This window comes from Lissotriton helveticus, chromosome 5_1 (genome assembly GCF_964261635.1).
Source record: "Lissotriton helveticus chromosome 5_1, aLisHel1.1, whole genome shotgun sequence".
Lineage (NCBI taxonomy): Eukaryota > Metazoa > Chordata > Amphibia > Caudata > Salamandridae > Lissotriton > Lissotriton helveticus.
In genome coordinates this window covers 1271074783-1271096287 of record NC_136065.1, presented here as the reverse complement: position 1 = coordinate 1271096287, position 21505 = coordinate 1271074783, and the positions used below count along the sequence as shown (strand labels likewise).

Below are 21505 nucleotides of genomic sequence, written 5' to 3'. Positions count from 1 at the left end.
CATTTTGTGGAGATTCCAAGAGTTGAGTTCAGTTTGATCTGCAGGATCCTGAACAAATAGTATTCTCTTTGTTTCACACACTGAAAGTACGTTTTACATTTCTGTGAACGAGTCCCATGCACATTATCAATGGAACCAAGCTATACCTAGCTGGAGTGCTCTAATGGGGGCAAAATTGCTAGTGGGCTGCTTGTGTTCCGGATTTGGAAGGACCTCGCCTGGTAGTTCGGACTCAAATGTGCTCATTGGAGCAGGAGCAAGAGTAATCCAAATACGGCTAAGTCCAAACGGAGGTGGCATGATGAGCAAAATGACAATAGACTGGGATGCGGCCCGAGTTATTACTAGTGGCTGTGAATAGTTCAAGCATTACACACATCCATCCATCACTTTTGTGAATACTTTTGTATGGAAATTCGCAACTGCTAGTCTATGGCTGCCAAAAAAATCTCTTCTGCAAGAACAGAGTTATCCATTTTAGTATACCAATACGGAGAGGGTGCTTTTGAGATACTTGCTTCGAACCTTTGAATGTAAAACTAGAAATACATATTTTTATATTCTCAAATGTTTCTTCTTTACCCTACGACTATCTACTACATTTAAGTTATCCACCCCTTGGTAGTTTTTTGACCGCTATTAACACGGGTAGGGGCTCCATCATTTAAGGTGGATTTTCTCCAAGATTAGCCAAGGCGGAAGAGTCTCTTCACCACTTCCCATAAAATCTGATTGCAAAATGACTGTATGCGTTTTCATCAGAACCACATCTCTTCACATTTATTGTGAAAGATTGCCTGTGTTTAGATTTGCGAAACCATTATCAAATGACAGTACTCTCCCAGTGTCTGGGCTGCTTCTCTCGTTCTTGAATGATCAATTCACTTGTTGTCTAATATATCTATCAATTTTGCGGTCTCTGTATGTGTCGATTGCTTGTAGGACTTTGTTTATCTTTGGTCCAAAAGTACTTTGCCTTCCCACAGCATATGTAACACATTTGTTTGGAGTTCTGGGATGAATCGAATTAGTGTCTCTCATTGAAACTGGTCTTCTAAAGACAGCACCAATTCCTCAATTGCCTGCACACTATCTTAAAAGTAGGTCAGCAGGCATTTATATTTACAGCCTCCTTCAGGACCATAGCCCCTTTCTTTTCTATTCTTTTTATCGATTTTGTGTATAAATCATATCACATACCACAATTAACAACCCCATGCTCATTTCAGCATTAGGTAGTCTCAGATTTTAGTGGATGCCTATTATGGTATAGGTTTTCCCTCCAATTTTACTCAATCAACGTGAATCTGAAAGTGTGCCAACCACAGTCCCCTCATTTTACAATGTTTGAAATTCTTTCTTCTCGCTGGAGACAATTAATCCAAGAACTTGCATGGTACATCTGCCTTATGTCTGACTAGGATTGTCAATGCAAGCCTCACTGATCTTTCCTATCCATTTGCATGTTGTATGTTTCGCCTTATTTCTGTCCTGAGCGCCCCTCATTATGTACATTTGTACAGTCAGATATGTGGTATTTCATGTATGAGCATTTGGAGTATAGCAATGCTTTATTATTCTCCGTTAGTGAATTTATAGCTCAAGTTATATATTCGTAAAGTATGATATTTTAAAAAAGCTCAGTGACTTTGGATGAATATGCAAGACAATTCACAAGCTTTTATTCTCACTCTAAATTCGAAATCACAAGGTTAATTTTTGCCAACAAAAAAAATACATAAAGCACGTTTGCCCAATCAATATGCATTTTCTGAAAGTAATTTGTGGGAGAATCTGGATCAAAGCCAGTCTGTTCTTTTCACTTCGTACATACCTGTGCTTACCTCAGGGGAAAAAAGGATTTTTGGGCTAATGTTACAAGAAAACTTACAAAGGTATATACAGTGGCAATGAGGATCCCTCGGAGTTGTCATTGTGACCACAGTCTAGCTTAAGCTGTACTGTGAAGTATTTGGGAGGGATGTTGCCACTTTACGCTTTTCAGCAGTAACTGAAACATGATTTTTTTAATTAGTAAGAGTTCCTCCCATATATTTCCACTTACTAGAATTGTGGTGATTATTTTAATTGTTTTCTCACAAAGTGTGTGGTATTTGGTGGTATGGGGTGACAAGCAAGTTCACAGGAGAAGCTATTAATGAATTTAACAAGCTGGAGGAAATTTAAAGGTTAAGCATTAATATATCTGTATTCTTACATTTGGAGCATGAACCCTGCTAAGACTGTTGTCTCTCAACTTAACAAAAGTAATGTGGTCTAATAGAATTTCTGTGCAGATGAAAAGCACTACTATGTGTGTACAGCTGTACAATTTTGCATGTTGTGGATGAGGAAGCCCCTCCATCTGTGGAGGAAATACATGCATATTATTGCTCCTGAAGAAGACTAGGAGAAATGTGTGGTTTTGTGCGCCTCAAATCTCCACCAACCAATAATGGAGTGTGGCTGCCGATCGATCAGCAGCCGATTGGGAGGCGAACAAGTGCTTATGGCAATTTAGTTGATAAGAGACGGGCCCAATCACTTTATCGCTAGGAGTGAGGTTTTCTGAGCCTGTCTGTGAAAATCCAGTCGGTCTCCCTCTGGCTGTGCTCATACAGAGCTGACTTTGTCCTATCTGTATATTTACTGTGTTGTGTGTTTGAAAGTCATTAACAGAGTCATCTACAGAACACTGTAACTGTAACCCAAGATAGAGGTTACCTAGACATTGGGAAAACCAGCCTAACTTCCCTCTTCCTTTGGTCAGGCGAAGTGCCTGTGCCTCTGAAACACTGAATCTGTTTGGCATAAATATGTAAACCACAGCTTGCCAGACTTCTGCTCACCCACGTCTAAGTACCTGCGAAGTGGCTTGCTCTGTGAAAGGAATATATTGGTTGGGACATCACAATGAACACCTTTCTTGCTTCCTCTCAATAAGCTATCCCTCCAGTACGGATAGCCCAGTAAGAGTTAGAGAAAAAACTCTAAGTGCCCCTATGTGAAGATAAGTACTGGCCAGCTGAATCCAGTACTCCATACTCATCTTAGCTTAGCTTCCAGGAGACCATCAGCGGAGAGACTATTTTGTGCTTTGATCAGTAATCTGTTGTTAACTGGCCCTACCAAGCCAAGTTTAGGAACCAGGGGAACGCCAAAGCTGCTGCATGACCTGACAGACCACACTACCCTGCAGGCAGAGAACTGCTGAAGGCCTGGAAACAATGGCTAAGGCACACCTGAAACTGCAACCTATGACCTGCAGACTAATAGTAGCAGAGCTTATCGTCACACAAAACCCTAACATTGGGTGCCTTTGCCCCGTGTGGTTTCTGCTTAAGACTGGTGGGTGCCCCTTAATTCACAGGAGCCCGAAAACCTGAATACTGCAAATAACCAGTTTAGAGATAAAGGCCCAGAAATTTGTGAACCAAGCTTGAGTGGCAACTACTGCAAACTGACTGTCGTGACACTGGAGCTCACGTTAAAGGACATCATCTTGTAACACTGAAAGCAACAGTAGTCCCTCTTTCCTGTCTATGGTGGAATTTTAGGAGATATTTTAGGGATTTGGTGCTACAAAACACAAAGGGACCACAACCTGCTAAGATTTTTGTTGCAACTCAACAGCATGCATGGAACTAGTAGAAATATAAGGCAGCCAGTGACACATTTGTTGCAAGAGTCCAGCCTGGTTAGTCAAAAATGTAGACCGGCAAATCCAGAACCTGCCCACCCTACGTACCCATGGCCATAGGCTAACTCGGGCCATGCAATCGATTGCACAGTGATAGTGTAGTTGTGTTTAAGCACTTTTAAACTGTTGGTGCTGTATCCTGGCAACAGAAGGTGCTTGAGCCTAATGAGTTTATTTGGAGAAAGTTCTTTTGACTGCCCACCAATTCTTTTTTATAAGCAGAGCTCTGAATTAACAATTTACTTTATTGTGAATGGTTACTATTTTTCTGTATCTAGGTCTCAAATTTTGACCAGGACTTTCAGTAAGCCTGGACAACGAACAGGCAAATACACAAAGGGGGTCTTTGTTTAACACCTGCAGAGCAACAGTATTTGTGGCTCTGTGCCACTAGTAATAAATAACAACCCGAAACTCCATTAACAAAGGATATGGCCCCATAGCCAAAAGCTGCTCTAGGACAAGATCCTGGTCTCTTTACCCAAAAGAGCAGTAAGAAGTAGAAAAGGGAGACATTTAACCTTGATGAACGTGGCAGACCTAATGCAAGATTGACCAGGTGAGAGATAGGCAATGTGGTGGTTTAAACTTGCTTTCACTCTTTCCTGCAAAGAGGAGATGGTCTTTTCCTTAAACCGAGAGTCTGAAGATATCTTGAGGATCTAACCTTGAAAATGAAGGATTAGTTACTTACCTGTAAACAGGTGGTTCTCCAGTATTGGTGTCTTTCATAGATTGGCATGCTTGAATATTCCCCGTCGTCGAAGTGGGAGTCCCACGGTAAATAAAATAGCAATAATGCTAAATATATATAAATATATATAAACATAATATAAGATAAAGAAAGGAAATACAACTGAAAACCTCTAAAAATGATTCCTACATAGGAATGCAAGGTAAAGAGAAAAATCATTTGTAACACATTAGTGTCATTATGTTAGTCCAAATTACAGCCAATCAGGCGCCAGCACCCTCTAGAACCTTCTCCTCAGAAGCTCAAGCCCTCAGATTTTCGTAGCACAAAGTAACCAAGAGCGTATGAGGAGAAGAGAGCCTCTGAGGGGAGGAGGGTGGGTCGCATGTGAATCTATGAAAGACACCAATACTGGAGAACCACCTGTTTACAGGTAAGTAACAATTGTTCTTCTACAGTATTAGGGGTGTCTTTCATAGATTCACATGCTTGAATAGAATAGAAAGCAGTAACCTCCGAGAACTGAGATTGCTAGGCATAGCAAGAAGAAATCAGACAGTACTAATAATAATACAGTCCTATAACACATCATAGCAATCACAGGAAACACAAGGAGGAGGGAACAGAGGCTCACCTTATTGAAAAAGATGGCGAAGCACTGCCTGTCCCACTGCGGTATCCGCTTCATTGATGGCATCCAAACAGTAATGTTTGGTGAAGGTGTGCCTGCTGGACCATGTCGCTGCACGGCAGATCTGATGATGTGGCACACCAGCAAACAAGGCGGTGGATGAAGACATCGCCCTTGTAGAATGAGCCCTCACTGAAGACTGCAATGGTTTGCCCGCTTGTTGGTGGCAGAAGGCAATGGCTGAAGAAAGCCACCGGGCAATAGTCGGTTTGGAAACCGGATGTCCCTTGCGCAGTCGTCCGTAGGCAATGAACAGTTGGTCGGACTTGCGGAAGGGGGCAGTTCTGGCAATGTAAAATTTAAGGCATCGTTTGATGTCCCAAGAATGCAAGCGCTGCTCCGCCGGAGACTCAATCATCAATCAATCATAGGCATTTATACCGCGCACTACTCACCCGGAGGGTCTCAAGGCGCTAGGTCCGGAGAGAAAGTCTTGAGGAACACAGGTTCATTCAAATGAAAATCCGTAGGTACTTTAGGTAGGAAGGAGGGGTTAGTGCGGAGCGCCACTTCGTTAGGTTTGAACTGAAGATAAGGCGGTCTGATAGTGAAAGCGTGAAGGTCGCTCACGCGACGAGATGAGGTCAAAGCCAAAAGAAGTGCAACCTTCCAGGTGAGGAATTTGAAATCCGCTTTATGGATAGGCTCAAATGGTGACTTCATAAGCTGAGATAGTACTACATTGAGGTGCCAAGATGGAGGAGGACGCCGAACAGGTGGGAACTTGCGGAAGAGCCCTTTGAAGAATTGACGTATGATCCGTGATGAACAGAGGGAAGAAGAGCCATCATGTCGGAAACAAGATATTGCAGCTAAGAAAACTCTCAGCGTGGCATGAGAGAGCCCTGATTGAGCGAGGCTCAAAAAGAATGGAAGAAGCTGCTCAGGAGTGTAATGGATGGGATGGATATTGGCTGTGGCGCACCAATGACAGAATCGCTTCCACTTGAGTTTGTAAGTCTTGACGGTAGACGGAGCCCTGGCATGAGCTAGGATGTCTCTGCATTCCTGGGATATGTTCAAGTCAGCGAACTCAAGGTGCTCAGGTTCCATGCCCACAATTGTAGCGTGGAGGGGTCCGGATGGCACACTTGGCCCCTGTCCCTCGTTAGGAGGTCTGGACGGGGACGCAGAGGAATGGGCTCGCACTGGGACAGCAGAAGCAGTTCCGAAAACCATGCCTGCCTGGGCCAACGAGGTGCGATCAACAGGATGTGGCAGGGCTGCCTCCGCATTTTCCACAGTACCCGCGGTATTAATAGGAGTGGCGGAAAAGCGTAAGCGAATAGACCGCACCTGTCGATCAAAAGGGCATTCCCGTAGGACCCGGGGTGGGGATGCCAACCTGCATAAGACGGGCATTTCCGATTCTCCGGTGTTGCAAAGATATCTAGATCTGGATGACCCCGCTGGCGAAACACAAGATCTAGAGTCGGTTGGTGCAGTTCCCATTCGTGTGTCGAGGAAGTGGACCTGCTCAGAGAGTCCGCCAGGAGGTTGGACACGCCCGGAAGGTGGACAGCTGTCAAGGTGATGTGATGGCGGAGAGCCCAATCCCAGATCGACTGGGCCAAGCGGGACAGATGTGGAGACTTGGTCCCTCCCTGTTTGTTCACGTAGTGCATACTGGTGGTATTGTCCGTCTGGATTAGCACTGATTCCCCGTGAACAACCGGGAGGAAGGACTTGAGCGCTAGGAAGATCGCCATTAATTCTAGCCTGTTGATATGCCACGTGCGTTGCTTCGGCGTCCACTTGCCTTTGATGGATAAGCCCTGGAGATGAGCTCTCCACCCCTCCAGGGAGGCATCCGTCGTCAACGTAAGATCTGGAGCATGAACGAGGAAGGACATTCGCCTTTTCAGATTCTAGGGTTGCGCCCACCAAAGCAGGCTCCTTCTCATGCGAGCTGTGATGGCAACTAGGTCGTTGAAGGACCCCGAGACCTGACGCCACTGTAAGTCCAGTTCTTCCTGAATGGGACGGGTGCGCAACTTGCAATTTGGGATCAGTGTGATACAAGATGAAGCCATTCCCAAGAAGGACTTTAACGTCCGAACAGAAACGGACTGTTTTCTTCGAATGAGAGAGACCAGACGAAGGATCTTCTGACGTCGCTAGTTCGAGACGAACGCTTTTGAGAGCTGCGTGTCTAGGATCGCTCCCAGAAAGGTTCTGGTTTGCAGAGGCGCAAACTGTGACTTTGACGTTGATGGTCAACCCCAGAGACTGAAACACTTGCTGGCAAAGGCGAGTGTCCTGACCCAGCTGATGGTGGCATTGAGATTTGAGCAGGCAATCGTCTAGATATGGAAAGATTTGCACTCCTTGTAGACGCAGGTGAGCCACCACAGGGGCCAGTACCTTCGTGAACACACGAGGAGCTGATCGCAGTCCGAAGGGCAGAACTTTAAATTGAAAATGCATTGGTCCCACCTTGAAACGCAGGTACTGGCGATGGTGTTGAATTATTGGGACATGAAAGTATGCGTCTTGCAGGTCTATGGTGGTCATGAAATCCTCGCTGGATAGAAGACGCAGGATTTCCAGTAACGTCAGCATGAGGAACGATTGTGACTTTAGGAACTGGTTGAGAGCCCTCAAATCCAGAATGGGTCGCCAATCTCCGGTCTTCTTGAGTATGAGGAAGAATCGAGAGTAAAAACCCTTTCCTCTTTGATGTTTTGGGACCACTTCGACTGCACCTTTTAAAACAAGAAGACGGACCTGATGGTATAGCTCCTCGAGATGTGGAGGAGGCGGGCCACGAGGTGGCGTGCAAGGAGGAATCTCTACAAACTCCAGGGAATGACCCTGTTTGACAATGTCCAAAACCCAACGGTCAGAGGTGATCGAGGACCACTGAGAATAAAACAGAGAGATTCGTCCTCCAACACTTTGAGGGTGACAAAAGTCATTGGCGTTTTGTATTGGATCCACGATAGGAAGACTTTCCTCTGTATGGTTTGGAGGGCTGTTGACGTGACTGCTGATTGGGCGTGTAACGTTGGCCGCTCTGATTGTAGGAGCGGTATTGTTGGCCACCTCGAACGTTGGAAGAAGTGCCGTGTCCGCGCGCACCCCGAAAGGACTGCTTCCGAAACTGTAACGTGCCCAAAGGCTTTGCCGTATCGGTGTCTTTCTTAATGGACTCGAGGGCGTCATCGATATGGGATCCGAATAGCGATTCCCCATCATAAGGCATGTCCAGTATTTTGGATTGGACTTCCTGCCGGAAGGAGGTGGACTTCAGCCAGCCTTGTCGTCGGAGTGCAGCCGAACTTGCAAGCAGACGGAAACCTGTGTTAGCAATATCGATTGCACAGTCGATCATTTCTTCCGATGCCCTCTGACCATCGCGAAGAATCTGTTGGGCGTCAGCCTTGGAAGCATCAGGTATGAGTGCCATGAAATCTGCAATGTCTGACCACATCTGCCGGTCATAACGTCCTAAGATGGCTAATGCATTGGCTGCCCGGACAGATGTTGAAGCCATCGTTGAGAACTTGCGGCAAATAGCATCTAAGCTTCGACCCTCTCTATCAGGAGAGGCTGTGATTTGGGACACTGGATTCTGTGCTCTACGCTGTGTGGCCTGAGTTACCACAGAGTCCGGCTTGGGGTGAGAAGTCAGGCAAGCTGGAGAACCAGTTGGGGCCTTGTACTTTTTCTCAAGGCGCGGTATCTGAGCAGGTACGGAGTTAGGAGCATTCATGAGTTTAATTCCCTCCTTTCAAACGAAATCGATGATAGGGATTGTGTGTACCTGCTTATAAGGTTTATCTTTAAAATCATAAAGAAAACAGTCCTCCTCGCGTTGTGATCGTGGTAATTTGAAACGCTGAGCCGCTTTATCCATTAAAAGGTGGAAGTTGGCGATATCTACAGGTGGGGATTCACCCGAGTTCCCAGGCTGAGGAGAGGGCGTCTGTACCCGATAATCATCCCATTCAGCCATATCCTGGTCGCCTGCATCGTCATCCGAGTTGTCAGGGACCTCTCCGTCCTCACGTTCTGGGACCGCCTCATCATCCGCATCTTGCGGGTAAACAGTGGTATGGATTCGAATTGACGTCTGAACTTGAGACGAAGTTGTAGGTGGTAAGACAGGCGGCAAAGAAGGTGGAGGTAGTGACACAGGAGCAGGAGATTGTACAGGTGTGGTCTGCGGTGTTGCTGGAAAACGGCGGTTGTAGTCGTCCAGCATATGTTGGAGATTAGAAATCAAGGTTAAGGGAATGGTAGCCATAGGAACTTGGACCAACTGCTCTCCTTGCTGAGACTCTTGGTCTCCGCCATCGTCGTCAGAATCAGAGTCTTGACATTTAATTATTAAATCAGAGGGACTATGTGCCGCCCCAAAAGTGTCCCCTTCATGCTCCGAGTCCGTGTCATGCTCAGATGTAGTTGCAAACATCGGAGAAGGTGGTTGTGGCTCTGGATCAGAGATCTGTTGGCAGGGAACCGTAGTGCGACGATGATAAGGTTCAGAAGTCTTCAATGGCGCTAACGGCAAAGAGGCAAACGAAATAGGTGCCACCGTCGACGGTGCCGTCGTCGTTAACGCCGACGAGACTGACTTGGCTGTCGACGAAGGTAATTTTAGAGTAGTATTCGTCGACGGTGTAGTCGTCGACCGGTGATCCACTGTATACGAAGTCGTCGACAGGGCCGTCGTCGAAGCTGGTAAAGTCTCCGTAGACGGAGTCTTCGTCGACGGGGCTGTGGTCGACGGTGTCTTCGTCGACGAGACCTTGGTCGACGGTGTCTTCGTCGACGAGAGCTTGGCCGACGATGTCTTCCTCGACGAAAGCTTGGTCGACGGAGTCGTCGTCGACAACGATCTCTTCGGGTCTGCCGTCGACGAGGATTGTCTCTTCGTCGACGAGAAGATGGGAATCGTCGACGGAACAGGTGTAGACGACAACGAAACCCTCGTCGACGTGTAGGCTGTCGACGATACCGTCGTCGACGACGAGAAGGCTGAAGTGGTAGTCAGCGTCGTCGTCGAAGATGCAGGCAATGCTGTTCTCGTCGTCTGAACGCTCGTAGACGCTCCCGTCGACGGCGGAACCTTAAGAGGCGTGGAAACACCTCGAGAAGCTGCAGAAGACGCCTGAGAGCCAGGTCTCGTGGGCGTAGAAGTGGTAGGAGTGGCAGAAGACACCACAGGAGCCAGAGTCAAAGCCAATTTAGGCTTTTTGAGGAAAGGAGATGGAAACTCCTGAACACTACCACGCTTAGAGGCTGCTGTGGAAAGACCAGATTGTAAACTTTCTGCATCAGACAGTGCAGAATCCTTGTCCTTAAGACGTTGCAGCCAAAGGAGAAGACAGCCTTCTCGGTCTTTAAGAGTCTTAGTAGAAAAAGTTCTACAGAACTTGCAGCTGGCAGCCTCATGATCAGGGTATAAACAGTAAATGTAAATGTAGTATACTTGTAAAGCGCACAGCTGCCCCAGCAACGGGGCGTCCCGGCGCTGTATAACTCTGGGGAACCCGTCCTGGCTTTCCCTGTGGGATGGTCCCTTGCTGGGAGTCCCCAAGGTGGAGCCAGGCATCCCCGGAATTGGTGGGGCCGTTGTGGAGATTAGGCAAGCTAATGCCCAGAGTTGCCGAGTGGAACCCCTGATTAGAGTAAGCACCGAAGCGAGAATTATCGAGTCCGCTGACCAAGGTCCACGACCCTGCCGCGTCGGGAATTGAACCCTGGTCCCAGGCTGACTTCTGCTCTCAGGCCTGCCGCCTCTAACCAGTGAGCCACACCAGTGAGCCACACTACTCCACCTCGTAGAAACACTTCTGGTGGGGTCCTTTTCAAAAAGGCGCAGCTTCCCACAAGAAGAGCAAGGTCTGAATAAAGACTTCTTACTTGACATGTTGAGATAAACACTGGAAACTAGAAGAGTAGAGTTGAGTAGAGTCCCTTCACACGACGTGCGGTAGAAAATCTGAGGGCTTGAGCTTCTGAGGAGAAGGTTCTAGAGGGTGCTGGCGCCTGATTGGCTGTAGTTTGGACTAACATAATGACACTAATGTGTTACAAATGATTTTTCTCTTTACCTTGCATTCCTATGTAGGAATCATAATTAGAGGTTTTCAGTTGTATTTCCTTTCTTTATCTTATATTATGTTTATATATATTTATATATATTTAGCATTATTGCTATTTTATTTACCGTGGGACTCCCACTTTGACGACAGGGAATATTCAAGCATGTGAATCTATGAAAGACACCCCTAATACTGGAGAAAATGGAATACTTACATCTGTATAAAGGGTAATAGGAGCAGAGCCTGATTCTGCTTGGGCAGGGGAGATGAAACCGGAGGCCAAAACATACCATTAAAATCACTGACAACAAATGGAAAAATCTGATCTTCGAGGCAGAAAGGCTAGTAGTTACATTACACCTTCAATGATGGCTGTAACAAGAAGAATAAGGTGAAAGAGTGAACATGACACTTACCACAATGACTGAGAGAAGGAAGAATAGAACCTGTTGTGCTCACAATGAACTGGGGGGCAGGACGGAACATTGTTGACAAAAGAAAGCAAGAGTGTACAGACAACAGAAAACAAATCCAAGTCTACCTGCAGTGAAAGGAAGGCTCTAAGAGAGCAAATTATGGTATACTATGAGGGTATGTATTAGTGAGAGGAGGTAGGGAAGACAAATTACAATCACATGGGAGCCGCAGCAAAAGACCAGCAGATGATGCCCATGACATTGTCCTTGAGGAAAATTAGATTACATTCAGTACTCACCACAAGGCCAGCTGTAGTGAATGCGATGACGAGGCCGATAAGAAAGCAGCAGAGGCACCTCTTTCGAGGATAGCGCCGTCCGATCGAGGACCTGAAACCAATGAGAGGCATGAGGAGGAGGGAAAGAACATAAGGTGTCCCTCCATTCCCCATCTCTGCACTCTACTGCCCCCTTTTTTAACTAGGCATCCCCTATTATTCTTCACCTGTTCTACCACTCCAGAGAAAGGTGCTAGGAGGAGGCACTTACACTTTTCTGCAGTGCGGGCATCGGGCCAGTGTCCTGTCAGTAAACTCTGTCCACTAAGAAAAGGAAGAGGAAAAAAAGCATGAGAGAAGAGAGATAAATAAAAGAGGACAAAGGAACATGGAACCAAGAAAGGAGATAGTTGCGAGAATTAGAGAAAATGGCAGAAGTAAGAAGAGAAAAGAAGCCCGAATGAAAGAGAAGAAAGTGAGAAAGAAGATAAATGAACAACATTCAAAGATAAACGAACAACATTCAATGTTTTATACATCTGTACAATCACATTACTGTATTTAGAAGGACGCCTCTCCTGCTAGAGCAGGTCCCATGGTAAGTTGCAGTTCGAAATATAGTTTTCCAGTGAGACAATTAAATGTAGGCAAGCTAGCAACCTTAAAGATGGTCTCATAAAACAACACAGTTGATATCAGTGTATTACATATTGCTACAAAGCAAAATAACCTCTTATACTCCAACAGAGGACTGATATTAGACCTTTGCAGTGACAGCAGTCAAATAACGGCACTAAGCCAAGAGGACCCAAGGGTTCGTGTGGACATTATCAGAGTCTAGTTACGGGCACCTCTGCTAATAACACCCATGCTATTTTTTTAAAACAATGTGGATTTTGGTACAAAGTTATAGAGGATCTTACACCGCCAACACAGGCGGATGGGCTGCTCTACTCTGGGTTCTAACTGCAGCTACAGAGAATCTCACAGCCAGTTCACTAGGGATAGCAATCACTCGCTGGTCCCCCTCAAGGAGAGAAGCAAGTAAATAGGCTCTCCTCTCCTGCTATAAGAGAAACATTTCAGTTTACCCTCTGGATGTGAGAAATGGGACTGGAATCATAATAGAAGATAGCCTGTGATTGTTATTCGGATCGTGTGAAATGGTCAAATCCTGGATGTTTATTCAGAGTACTGATGCCAGATTCCAACTCACGAGTACTTGATACTACCACCAGTACCCATTTATGAGCACTTAATTGTTGTGCGATTACAGCCAGCCAAACTACTCCAAATAATTACCAATTTGAAACTCTGGAACACAAGCCACCAACAATGGTACCTCAGCCCTTTACAAAAGCTGTTATACAAGTTGTAATTCCCCCAATTATGAACTGTGCCGGGTTCAGAATTGTGTTTTTTTCTTTTTTTGCAAGGGAGGCAGACTTCCTGACTACAACAGATATGGTGTGCTCTGGCCAAACACTCCCCTTCTACAACTGAAATGGGCTTCATGTAAGACCAACCATGATCTGAACATGGCACCAGCTCTGCCTCCCAGCAAATGCCAGGGTCAAGCTAGATGACCTGCAGGTGCCAGTTTAGCCACAAACCCATGCCTCGGTCAGCCTTTTTCCACTGCTCAGCTGCAAACTTGCAATCCTCCTTTCAGCACTGGGACATGGCTTTAGAAATGAGCCAGCAGCACCATTGTAGATTCTTTGAGATTCCAAGCAGAGGCGGCTTAAGCTGCCCTAGGGGAACCTCTGAACATATACGGGGGATAGTGGATGCAGAAAAATGTCACTAGCCTCAAGCAAACAGAGTCATAGCCCATCCAATGGCAGTCAGGAGAGGGGTGTATACTCTCTATATACACCCCTCTCCTGGCTACTGATTATCTACTCTTGATTTTTATTATGGTTTTATCATTCTTAACAGTCTTGGACCTTTATCCCTTTCTCCCAAGATCTGTATACAGACACAAATGCTTGAAGGATGGTCATGTCAATATTCAAATTTGGATGTCTTACATTCCCATGCAATCAACCTTCCATATTCAACTAGTGTTCTCGGTTAGGCTGCAGTTCTACTTAGCAGATGATCTATGTAACTTCTTGAATACAGACGGTAATATGCCAGTGACAGACAGCAACTCTAGCTTAAAGTTCTTTGGGAGCACTTACAACACTCTTTAGTATGATCAGCTTGGTTTATGTCACTTTATATAGCCACCTGTAGGATGAGTCTTCCCTGGTAACCAGACGGTAAAATGGCAACCAATGAGCGTCCTTTTTACCTTTATTGTAAGAATACTACTCTGACTGAAAACAACAGTCACCTACCACCAATCCAGATTGGAATTTTACGGACTTTGAAAGATCACTTATCGTCTTTGGCAAACCAAAATATCAGTGACCAAAAGAACCTGTTTCTGCCAAGGTTGTAGACTGAAACCGGTTTACTTGCAAAGATTATCTGGGATGAGTCAAAGCTTCACAGCAGGCCCTGTGACCTATAAGTAATTTATGCAGGAAGAAAAGTGCAGGAAATTATGTTTTGGTTAGGCGAAGTAACAGAAACGGGGAGGTGCCTTTGTTTTGAGACTTGCTGAGGGTGCAGGGTTTGTTGGCCAGTGGATAGGATGGGGAGGAGAGAAATTATTTCAAGGTTTTTCATTTATAGCTGTGAACCGACACCTCTCCACTTCACACAACTTTGTGAGGAAAATACAGTAATTCGGGGTGAAGCGTTGACGACAAAGATTTAAATCTCACAGTCGGGCAGCTACTGACATTTCCCAAATCTGGTTATTGAACGAAAGAAAAAAGCAAGGAACCGAATTAAAAAAATAACTTCATGCATTCAATCCATGTACATAAGGGGTGCTTGAAATGACGTTACAGATGCACTTGTTTGAAGCTTTAAAAAAACTGATACAATATTCAATCAGTAGGATTTTTTTAAATCTGTCTGCGTGCTTTGGCTTAACTCCAGTTGTGTTTACTCTGTTAAACCTCTACCAGTTGTGTTAAATCGGACTGTAATATTAGTCACGGTGTATAGAATGAACAATGCTATAACCCATACCCATATTAGGTCGCGGTGCCTTTATATGTTCAAAGATTAGTTTGCGTTATGTTTCATGATTCTCATGACAATTATAGTTTCAATGGCACTACCGCCGGTGCTAAGCAAGTACGTCTTGTACTGTTTACCACACAGCTCCTGATTGCAAGGCAATTCTACTCAAATTCTGATCCTTCCTAGCTATTCAGATTCCCTAAAGGAAGGGAAGTACGTACCAGAAATGTATTCTTGCAATGTCCACACACCACCCGTACGCCTACAGGCTGTGGTTCTGGGCTCAGTGGTCCAGCATGTACAGGTCCCAGGTTTATAATTCTTTTACTGTGAAGAAAAACAGAAGGGATAGTAGAGAAAACCAGATTCATGTTACAGCTGGGGAGCAATTTCCTAAAGGTGGCATGGACCAACAGGCACTCCAAGTCTTTAGGCAAAGCATTAGGAAACAAAGTTCTGAGTAGCAATTTTCTCGACTTTTTTCCCCAATTGCTTGGCTATTAATTAAGTGATCGATCTCGCAGGAATGAGGCACACACTGGTCGACATACCGGTTCTTGAATATTGAGATTCTGGAAACAGTGCTGGAGGCTACATTTTAGTGTGAAATGCACCTCTGTGCTACTACGGACACTCCTGCCTCATTCTTTCACTTACTCAGCCGCTCACCGTTAAAAATGTTTTTGGGCTCAGTCCAACAAGGACTTCTAGCATGGTATTTCCCACAAACACACTACACTATACCGCAAAACAGTGTTCAGCACTTGCACTCTCTCCCCAAACACACACACTCCAACAAGTCTCTGGAATGCCAAATGGACAGAGGTCCGCGACCTGCATCTTTACTCTCCCACTGATACATTAGAACGCAACACACAGTTGCACTGCAATGCACAGAACTCACGTACTCCTAGCCGAAGACGACCCTGGAATATCATAGCCAAATGGAGAGGGGTTTGTGCGCCGCCTCTTCTGTGAGTCTCGAAGTTACCCAAATGCGAGCCCATACCCTCACCAGGCCAAGAGCACAAGTGCTTCACTACAGAGGCCACCCAGCGAACCTAGAGAGAGGTTCTCCAGTCTCTAGCTTAGCCCAGGTCATCTTAAGATATGTGAGCGGCAAGCAACAGCTTAGTAGTGCTGCTAACAACACCCTCAGACATCAGCCCTCCAAGAAGTCGGTAATGAGGAATTAAAAAAACTTTTTGGGAAAGTGCCTCAAACATGCAGGCACAGGACTTCTCTGAGGTGATGATCTTCATGGCTCCTTAGAGCCACATCTGACATGTGGGCTTAGCTGGAGCTTTTCCAAGCTTAGGCCTTGCACTCACTGGACAACTAGCACTGCAGGAAGAGTCTGCCAGTTTGAGGAACCAGGGACACCTTCCTGAACCGGATGATCTTAGGGTGGTCTGCATCAGCTTGAGTGTCAAGCAACGTTTTTCCCCGTTTTCTTGCAGCTCCTCAACAAAAGCCTTTGCTGAGGGTGAATGCCAAGGTTGTGGTCATGCACCTGCCTTCTGAGTGACCCCAGCCAGTGGAGTGCTCTCTCCTGTCCCTTTTGCTGGCATAGGACCGGTTAGTCTCAGATAAAGAACCAGAGCATCCCAGAAGGACGCAAAGCTTGGCCCAAGTTGATTCCCTCTCAGTCTACAGGGAATGATTACAAACTGGGTATTTACCTACAGTATTCATTTTTCCCATCACAAACAGTCTACTAAGTTGACTGAGAAAAAGGGAGAGGAAAATACAACTTCAGAAAAAAGGGCTAAAAACTGGTTATTTGCACACAATGAATGCTTCAACTATGGGAAAGCATCAAACGTTACAGAGAGAAAAATACAAGCTTTAATTAAAACATTTCCCCAAGGTTTATGGACTTTGCTTACACAGCAGAAAAATGAACAGAGCATAAGAGACCTTGCATTGCTGAATTCTAGAACAGCCTAGCTCTCTTAAAGTGGCAGAATCAAACTTCATTCTTAAGAGTTACCTTCCCGTGTGTTTCCTTTATATAGAAGATAAGTGTTTTATTTATATGTTTTATTTGTGTCTAAACTGAAAAACATGCAAAGTCAAATAGCCATTACTATTTAAATTCTGAAAAAGATTTCTATTATGTATTCTTAGTGATCACGCACAAGGATGACGAAATTCATGAATATTACGGAAGATTCCATTTTGAAAAACCTTTGCTTCCGTGCCTGTCATTTTAGATTGTGCACAAATTGGAACCAAAAAGGTAAATTTCTCTGTAGGCTTGTAGACCTTCAGCTTCACAGTTAAATGGTTACTAAACGTCCCTTTTGCTTAGAGTAGTGGGTATTTGCCGAGCTTCTTGATAAATGTCCAATAGAAAAAAGCCTTGCCTTTATATGAGCAGATGATGCTGGGTACAGTACCGCACTACATTATTCCACAACTTGCATGAAACCGGCAGGCTCTTATTTCAGCACAGCATGCATTGCTGTCAGTATACCATACATATCAGTGTGTAAAAAGAGTGGTCGCCCACCTTCCCCCATCATGCAATAGCTCTTGTGAAATCTGGGAGAGGACAGAAGTATGAATCAAGGTGTACCCTTCTGACTGCTGCATCCGACTGTATTATGATACTGCTCTCACCACAGTGCATGCTGCACTGAGCCAGCTTGGATTTTAGTCTCAGCAGAGGCTGCCATCATGATTATCCGGCCGAATCACACAAACGTGAACAACTTAACCTAAGCCTTGGTTTTAGAGCTGGGTTTGACATTTTGGTGGACGTTTTGCAGTGTGATCTTTTTATGTATAATAAAAATAATTAGTTTTTAATCAGTGTTTCACTCTAAAGTAATTATGTGCAATGCTGCACCGCCAGCCACTACCTACTGCACAGCTTTCGTCTCGATATTCAATCATTTAAAACAAGAGATACTGAAGGAGACTTAGGAAACCAGAACTCCTTAACAAGAAATACAGTAGGCCCTCTTCAGTGGACACATTAATTGCGATGGGGCCAATAACAGGAGGACCAGCCTAATCAGAAATAGGAGCTCCAAGGGACCCGTGGATCGGTTTACTTCCTTCCAGACCTTTCGGATTCTGAAACCAACAGAAATCTCTGAGTGAACATTTGAATCAAAATGAGGAATGACCATGTGTATCGGACCTGGAACTTCTGGTAAGTCTTAATTTCTCAGGAGACCCCTCTTAATTCTGTGTTGTTGGAGCAAAAGGGCCCCCTTGTGCATTAAAATCTTTGCATGCAGAGGAATCGTAATGAGAACCACCGTAGGTAGACTGCTGGCTTTTAACACAGCTTTAACCGTGTTGTCTTTGGGACTACTTAGAACACCTTTGTAACTACAGCACAGTAAAAGTATAATCCCAAAGCACAGAATCCAGTATAACCAATGTTGTTTGCAGACCTTGGGATCTCTAACGAGGGTCTCACGGACAAACCTGGCCACAGTATAGACCATAGTATAGAGCAGGTCACTTACCAGTATGGCCTTGGACACGCTATGCGCTGTGATGTCACTTTACAGATGAGGAGGCAGTTACATGGGCAGCGCACATACTTCTTGCCTGGAGGGGCATTCTTGATTGGCTATGAACGTAAAAATGAGTAAGTTAACAGGATAAAAACAGAGATCATTATAAAACAGTGTAACAGTCTAATGGCTTCTATATTAAGAACAGCCCTGTAATAAAAGAATCAAGACTATGGAAGCTTGATTGCAGTGGGGAGAGGGGTGTAGTGAGGAATTGTAACATAGCTGAAACAGAAGGCCCCAGTGGCTGATGATGTAGGGGATGATGGGAGTAACAGCGCAAAAATTAGGGCATGAGAATTCAGGTTGGAGTTGGTCATTTGAGATGGAGAGGCGGGTACCAAGTCTTGGACTTACTAGGCAAACTAAGGATGGGTCTGAATGTCCGGAGAATGATCATAGCAGCACAGATGGCACAAGGTGCTTTTTGGTGCATATTTAGGCAGAAGGTGTGAAAAATACATATGATCTCAAGGGATGGAATGGCCGGCCTTGGTAGGTTGACCAGGCATCTCCAGTATGGTGCTCAGGCAGAACCATGGGGTGATGAGTGAAAGGATAGGTGATCCAGTAGTGAAAGAAGGCAAGCCATGTGACTGAAGCAGCAATGTCCACACAGTGGTACAGTAGACGGTATGGGTTAAGCAAAGCCACTCAAAGTGACAACAAGGTCCCAATTAGTGATACAGGTACGTGGTATGAGATGTCAGAGACTGGGGACATGAGAATAAAGATCTGCAGTGGCAGGCCCAGAGAGTAGGGTGAAAGGCAGTCTCCGTTGCAGGTGGGCAGACCGGGCCTGATGTGGCATAGGGAAACAGAGCGAAATGTCAAGCCCTCCCAGGGAAAAGGCAGGGCTCGGAAGAAGGGTGAACAAGTTGGTTATCCCTGGCCTCAGGCAGGGATAACCAACTTAGACTATAAACTATGACACAGACTTGACTGGAAGGGGCTGGGGGGGTTTAGTTAAAATAAATGGCCTCAGATGTTGAGTTTACGTGTTATAAGACAGGTTATATAGGGAAGGTTACATGGAAATTGAGTTTGGAAAGCTAAAAGCCAGACTTCAATAAAGGTGGAAAAAAACACTAGCCCCAAAGGGGTGGGGCCAAAAAGTCAGACCACGTGTTGGAGGAGAGGACGAAAAGGCAGGCCCGGCTAATGGATGGTACATAGTTACAGCAGGCCCGGAGGGGGGACACTGCATACTTACAGGATGCGCTGAGGGAAGAAACTGCCGGCCCAAGGGTTGGTAAGCTCAATTGAGTTGGGAACTAGTGGGGGGCTGAGATAAGAATTTATCCTTGGGTGATTTGTACAGCTACAGCAATGATAATGCTGAGCTCTCCAGTCAAACAGGGAAGACCCCTGGGGTGGCATGGCAGGAGAAAGAGATAAAAGTCAATGGGTTAACAAGGCAGGTGCCATCAGAGCAGGATGAGGAAGGACATATTTTTGATGAAGATGTTTCTAGGTATGTGACTGTTTATGCACTGGGAGTAGGGTTTTATGGCAAGACCAAGACATTAAAATACAATAGATCAAGGAAGGGTGGCATGAGAGACCCCAGGAAGAATCCTGCTGATTTTGAGTTGATAGGGCATTCTCCAGTGGTTGATAAACATGCTAAGAGATGTAATATGAAGTCTCAGAGCATGCTATGGTAACGCCACACTCACACGCCAAAGGGTATCCTCACCGTTGCCTCATTGCACACGCCACACTTCACCACGTGCTGGTGCATCTTTCCTTCCACATTAATGAGTGACTGGCAGACACGACAGGTGATCATGGGAGCACTGCCACTATCTGGACTGGTCATCGGAGAGTAGGGAGGAGGGTCCTCGCCAGGCACCACTGCGGAGTGGGCTTCGGGGAAAGGGGGAAACCCTGAAAGAAAGAAAAAAAGGCGTTTACACAGCATTTCCTTTCAGAACCACACATATCAGGCACCGTTTGTGAGAAGGAAACAGATGGAGTTGCCAAGGTCCATGTCTTAGATGTTTAGGTTTTTAGACCACAGTTAATTCTGGTGTGATCATGTTTGCAAGCACTACAGATTTAGAAACAAATGGAGCCAATTAAGCACAGTAAAATTAAGCGATTTGCATGACCAAGTACCTTGGATCAAGTTGAAAAAAACTCTAGTCTCCCTGTTCCACAGTCAGCACTTGATCATTAGAATCGAGGCTACATCTCAACTCAACATATAAGTCACATCTTTACTTAACAATTAAGCCATATTTTCACTTATCCACTGATCACATTGCAACTTGAATTATAGCTCCTCCCAAAAAAGGCACTTTTTTTTGTATCAACGTAAAATCTCATGCTAAGCAAAAACCTGAAGTAGTACCTCTGCAATATGGATTTAATAAAGCAAGTGCAAAGTAATGCACTGGGCACATAGATCCCCATCTTTTTAGATAGCAGAGCAGGTTGCTCTGGTATACGCAACACTATTGGAGGAGATAAGGACTTGTTTGCTTATCAGTGAGAAGGGCAGGTCTGTTTAGGGCTGGTCTGATCACTATGCTGTAGGGCTGAGACTGTGCTGGTAGCTTCTCTGCTGACACTGGAAAGCCTAATTAACATCCCAGCCAAGGGTGAATATCTTCTAGAAGAAAGAGACCAGGGTGTTCATCTGGAAGAAGTCAAGGAATAATTAAAGGTAAAGGACTAAGAGATTTCAAAGTTTAAGTCACTAGATAGTAAGTGTGCCCCAATATGAAGGCATCAGTGTCCTGGTGATAGTTTGGGAGACCTTTCCTACAGAGCTTTTACAATGGCAAGAGTGCAGCAAGTAATGCCTCGGAGGGTTATTTGACAAGGTGTGTTTCAATACATCCATTTACTGTATAGAGGGCTGAACTGGTTTTGACCATTTAGAAGCTGGGAAACCCTGGGTCTTGATTTAGTCGTTATCGTCTTGAATACAAGAACCTGATTATTCCAGGCCCTATGGTTTCTTGGGTCTCTAATGCTATTCTCCTGCCTGGTAGCCTCCCCTCCAACATATCCCGAACCCCTCCAAAATCCCACCTGGCATGAAG

At 45.3% G+C, this 21505-nt stretch overlaps 1 protein-coding gene across 1 annotated transcript in view; it reads right to left on the bottom strand.

Moving 5' to 3' along the window:
• The window catches only part of PIP4P1 (phosphatidylinositol-4,5-bisphosphate 4-phosphatase 1), a 63801-nt gene extending 42576 nt beyond the window's left edge, over positions 1–21225 (bottom strand). The window contains exons 1-5 of the mRNA XM_078644074.1: positions 20152–21225; positions 18402–18508; positions 15138–15243; positions 12104–12156; positions 11854–11944 (exon numbers count right to left, since the gene is read on the bottom strand). Of these exons, the coding sequence (XP_078500200.1) occupies positions 11854–11944; positions 12104–12156; positions 15138–15243; positions 18402–18508; positions 20152–20376 (582 nt within the window). The 5' untranslated portion in view covers positions 20377–21225. The remainder of the gene's footprint in view (positions 1–11853; positions 11945–12103; positions 12157–15137; positions 15244–18401; positions 18509–20151) is intronic.
• Between the last annotated feature and the right edge of the window lie 280 nt (positions 21226–21505).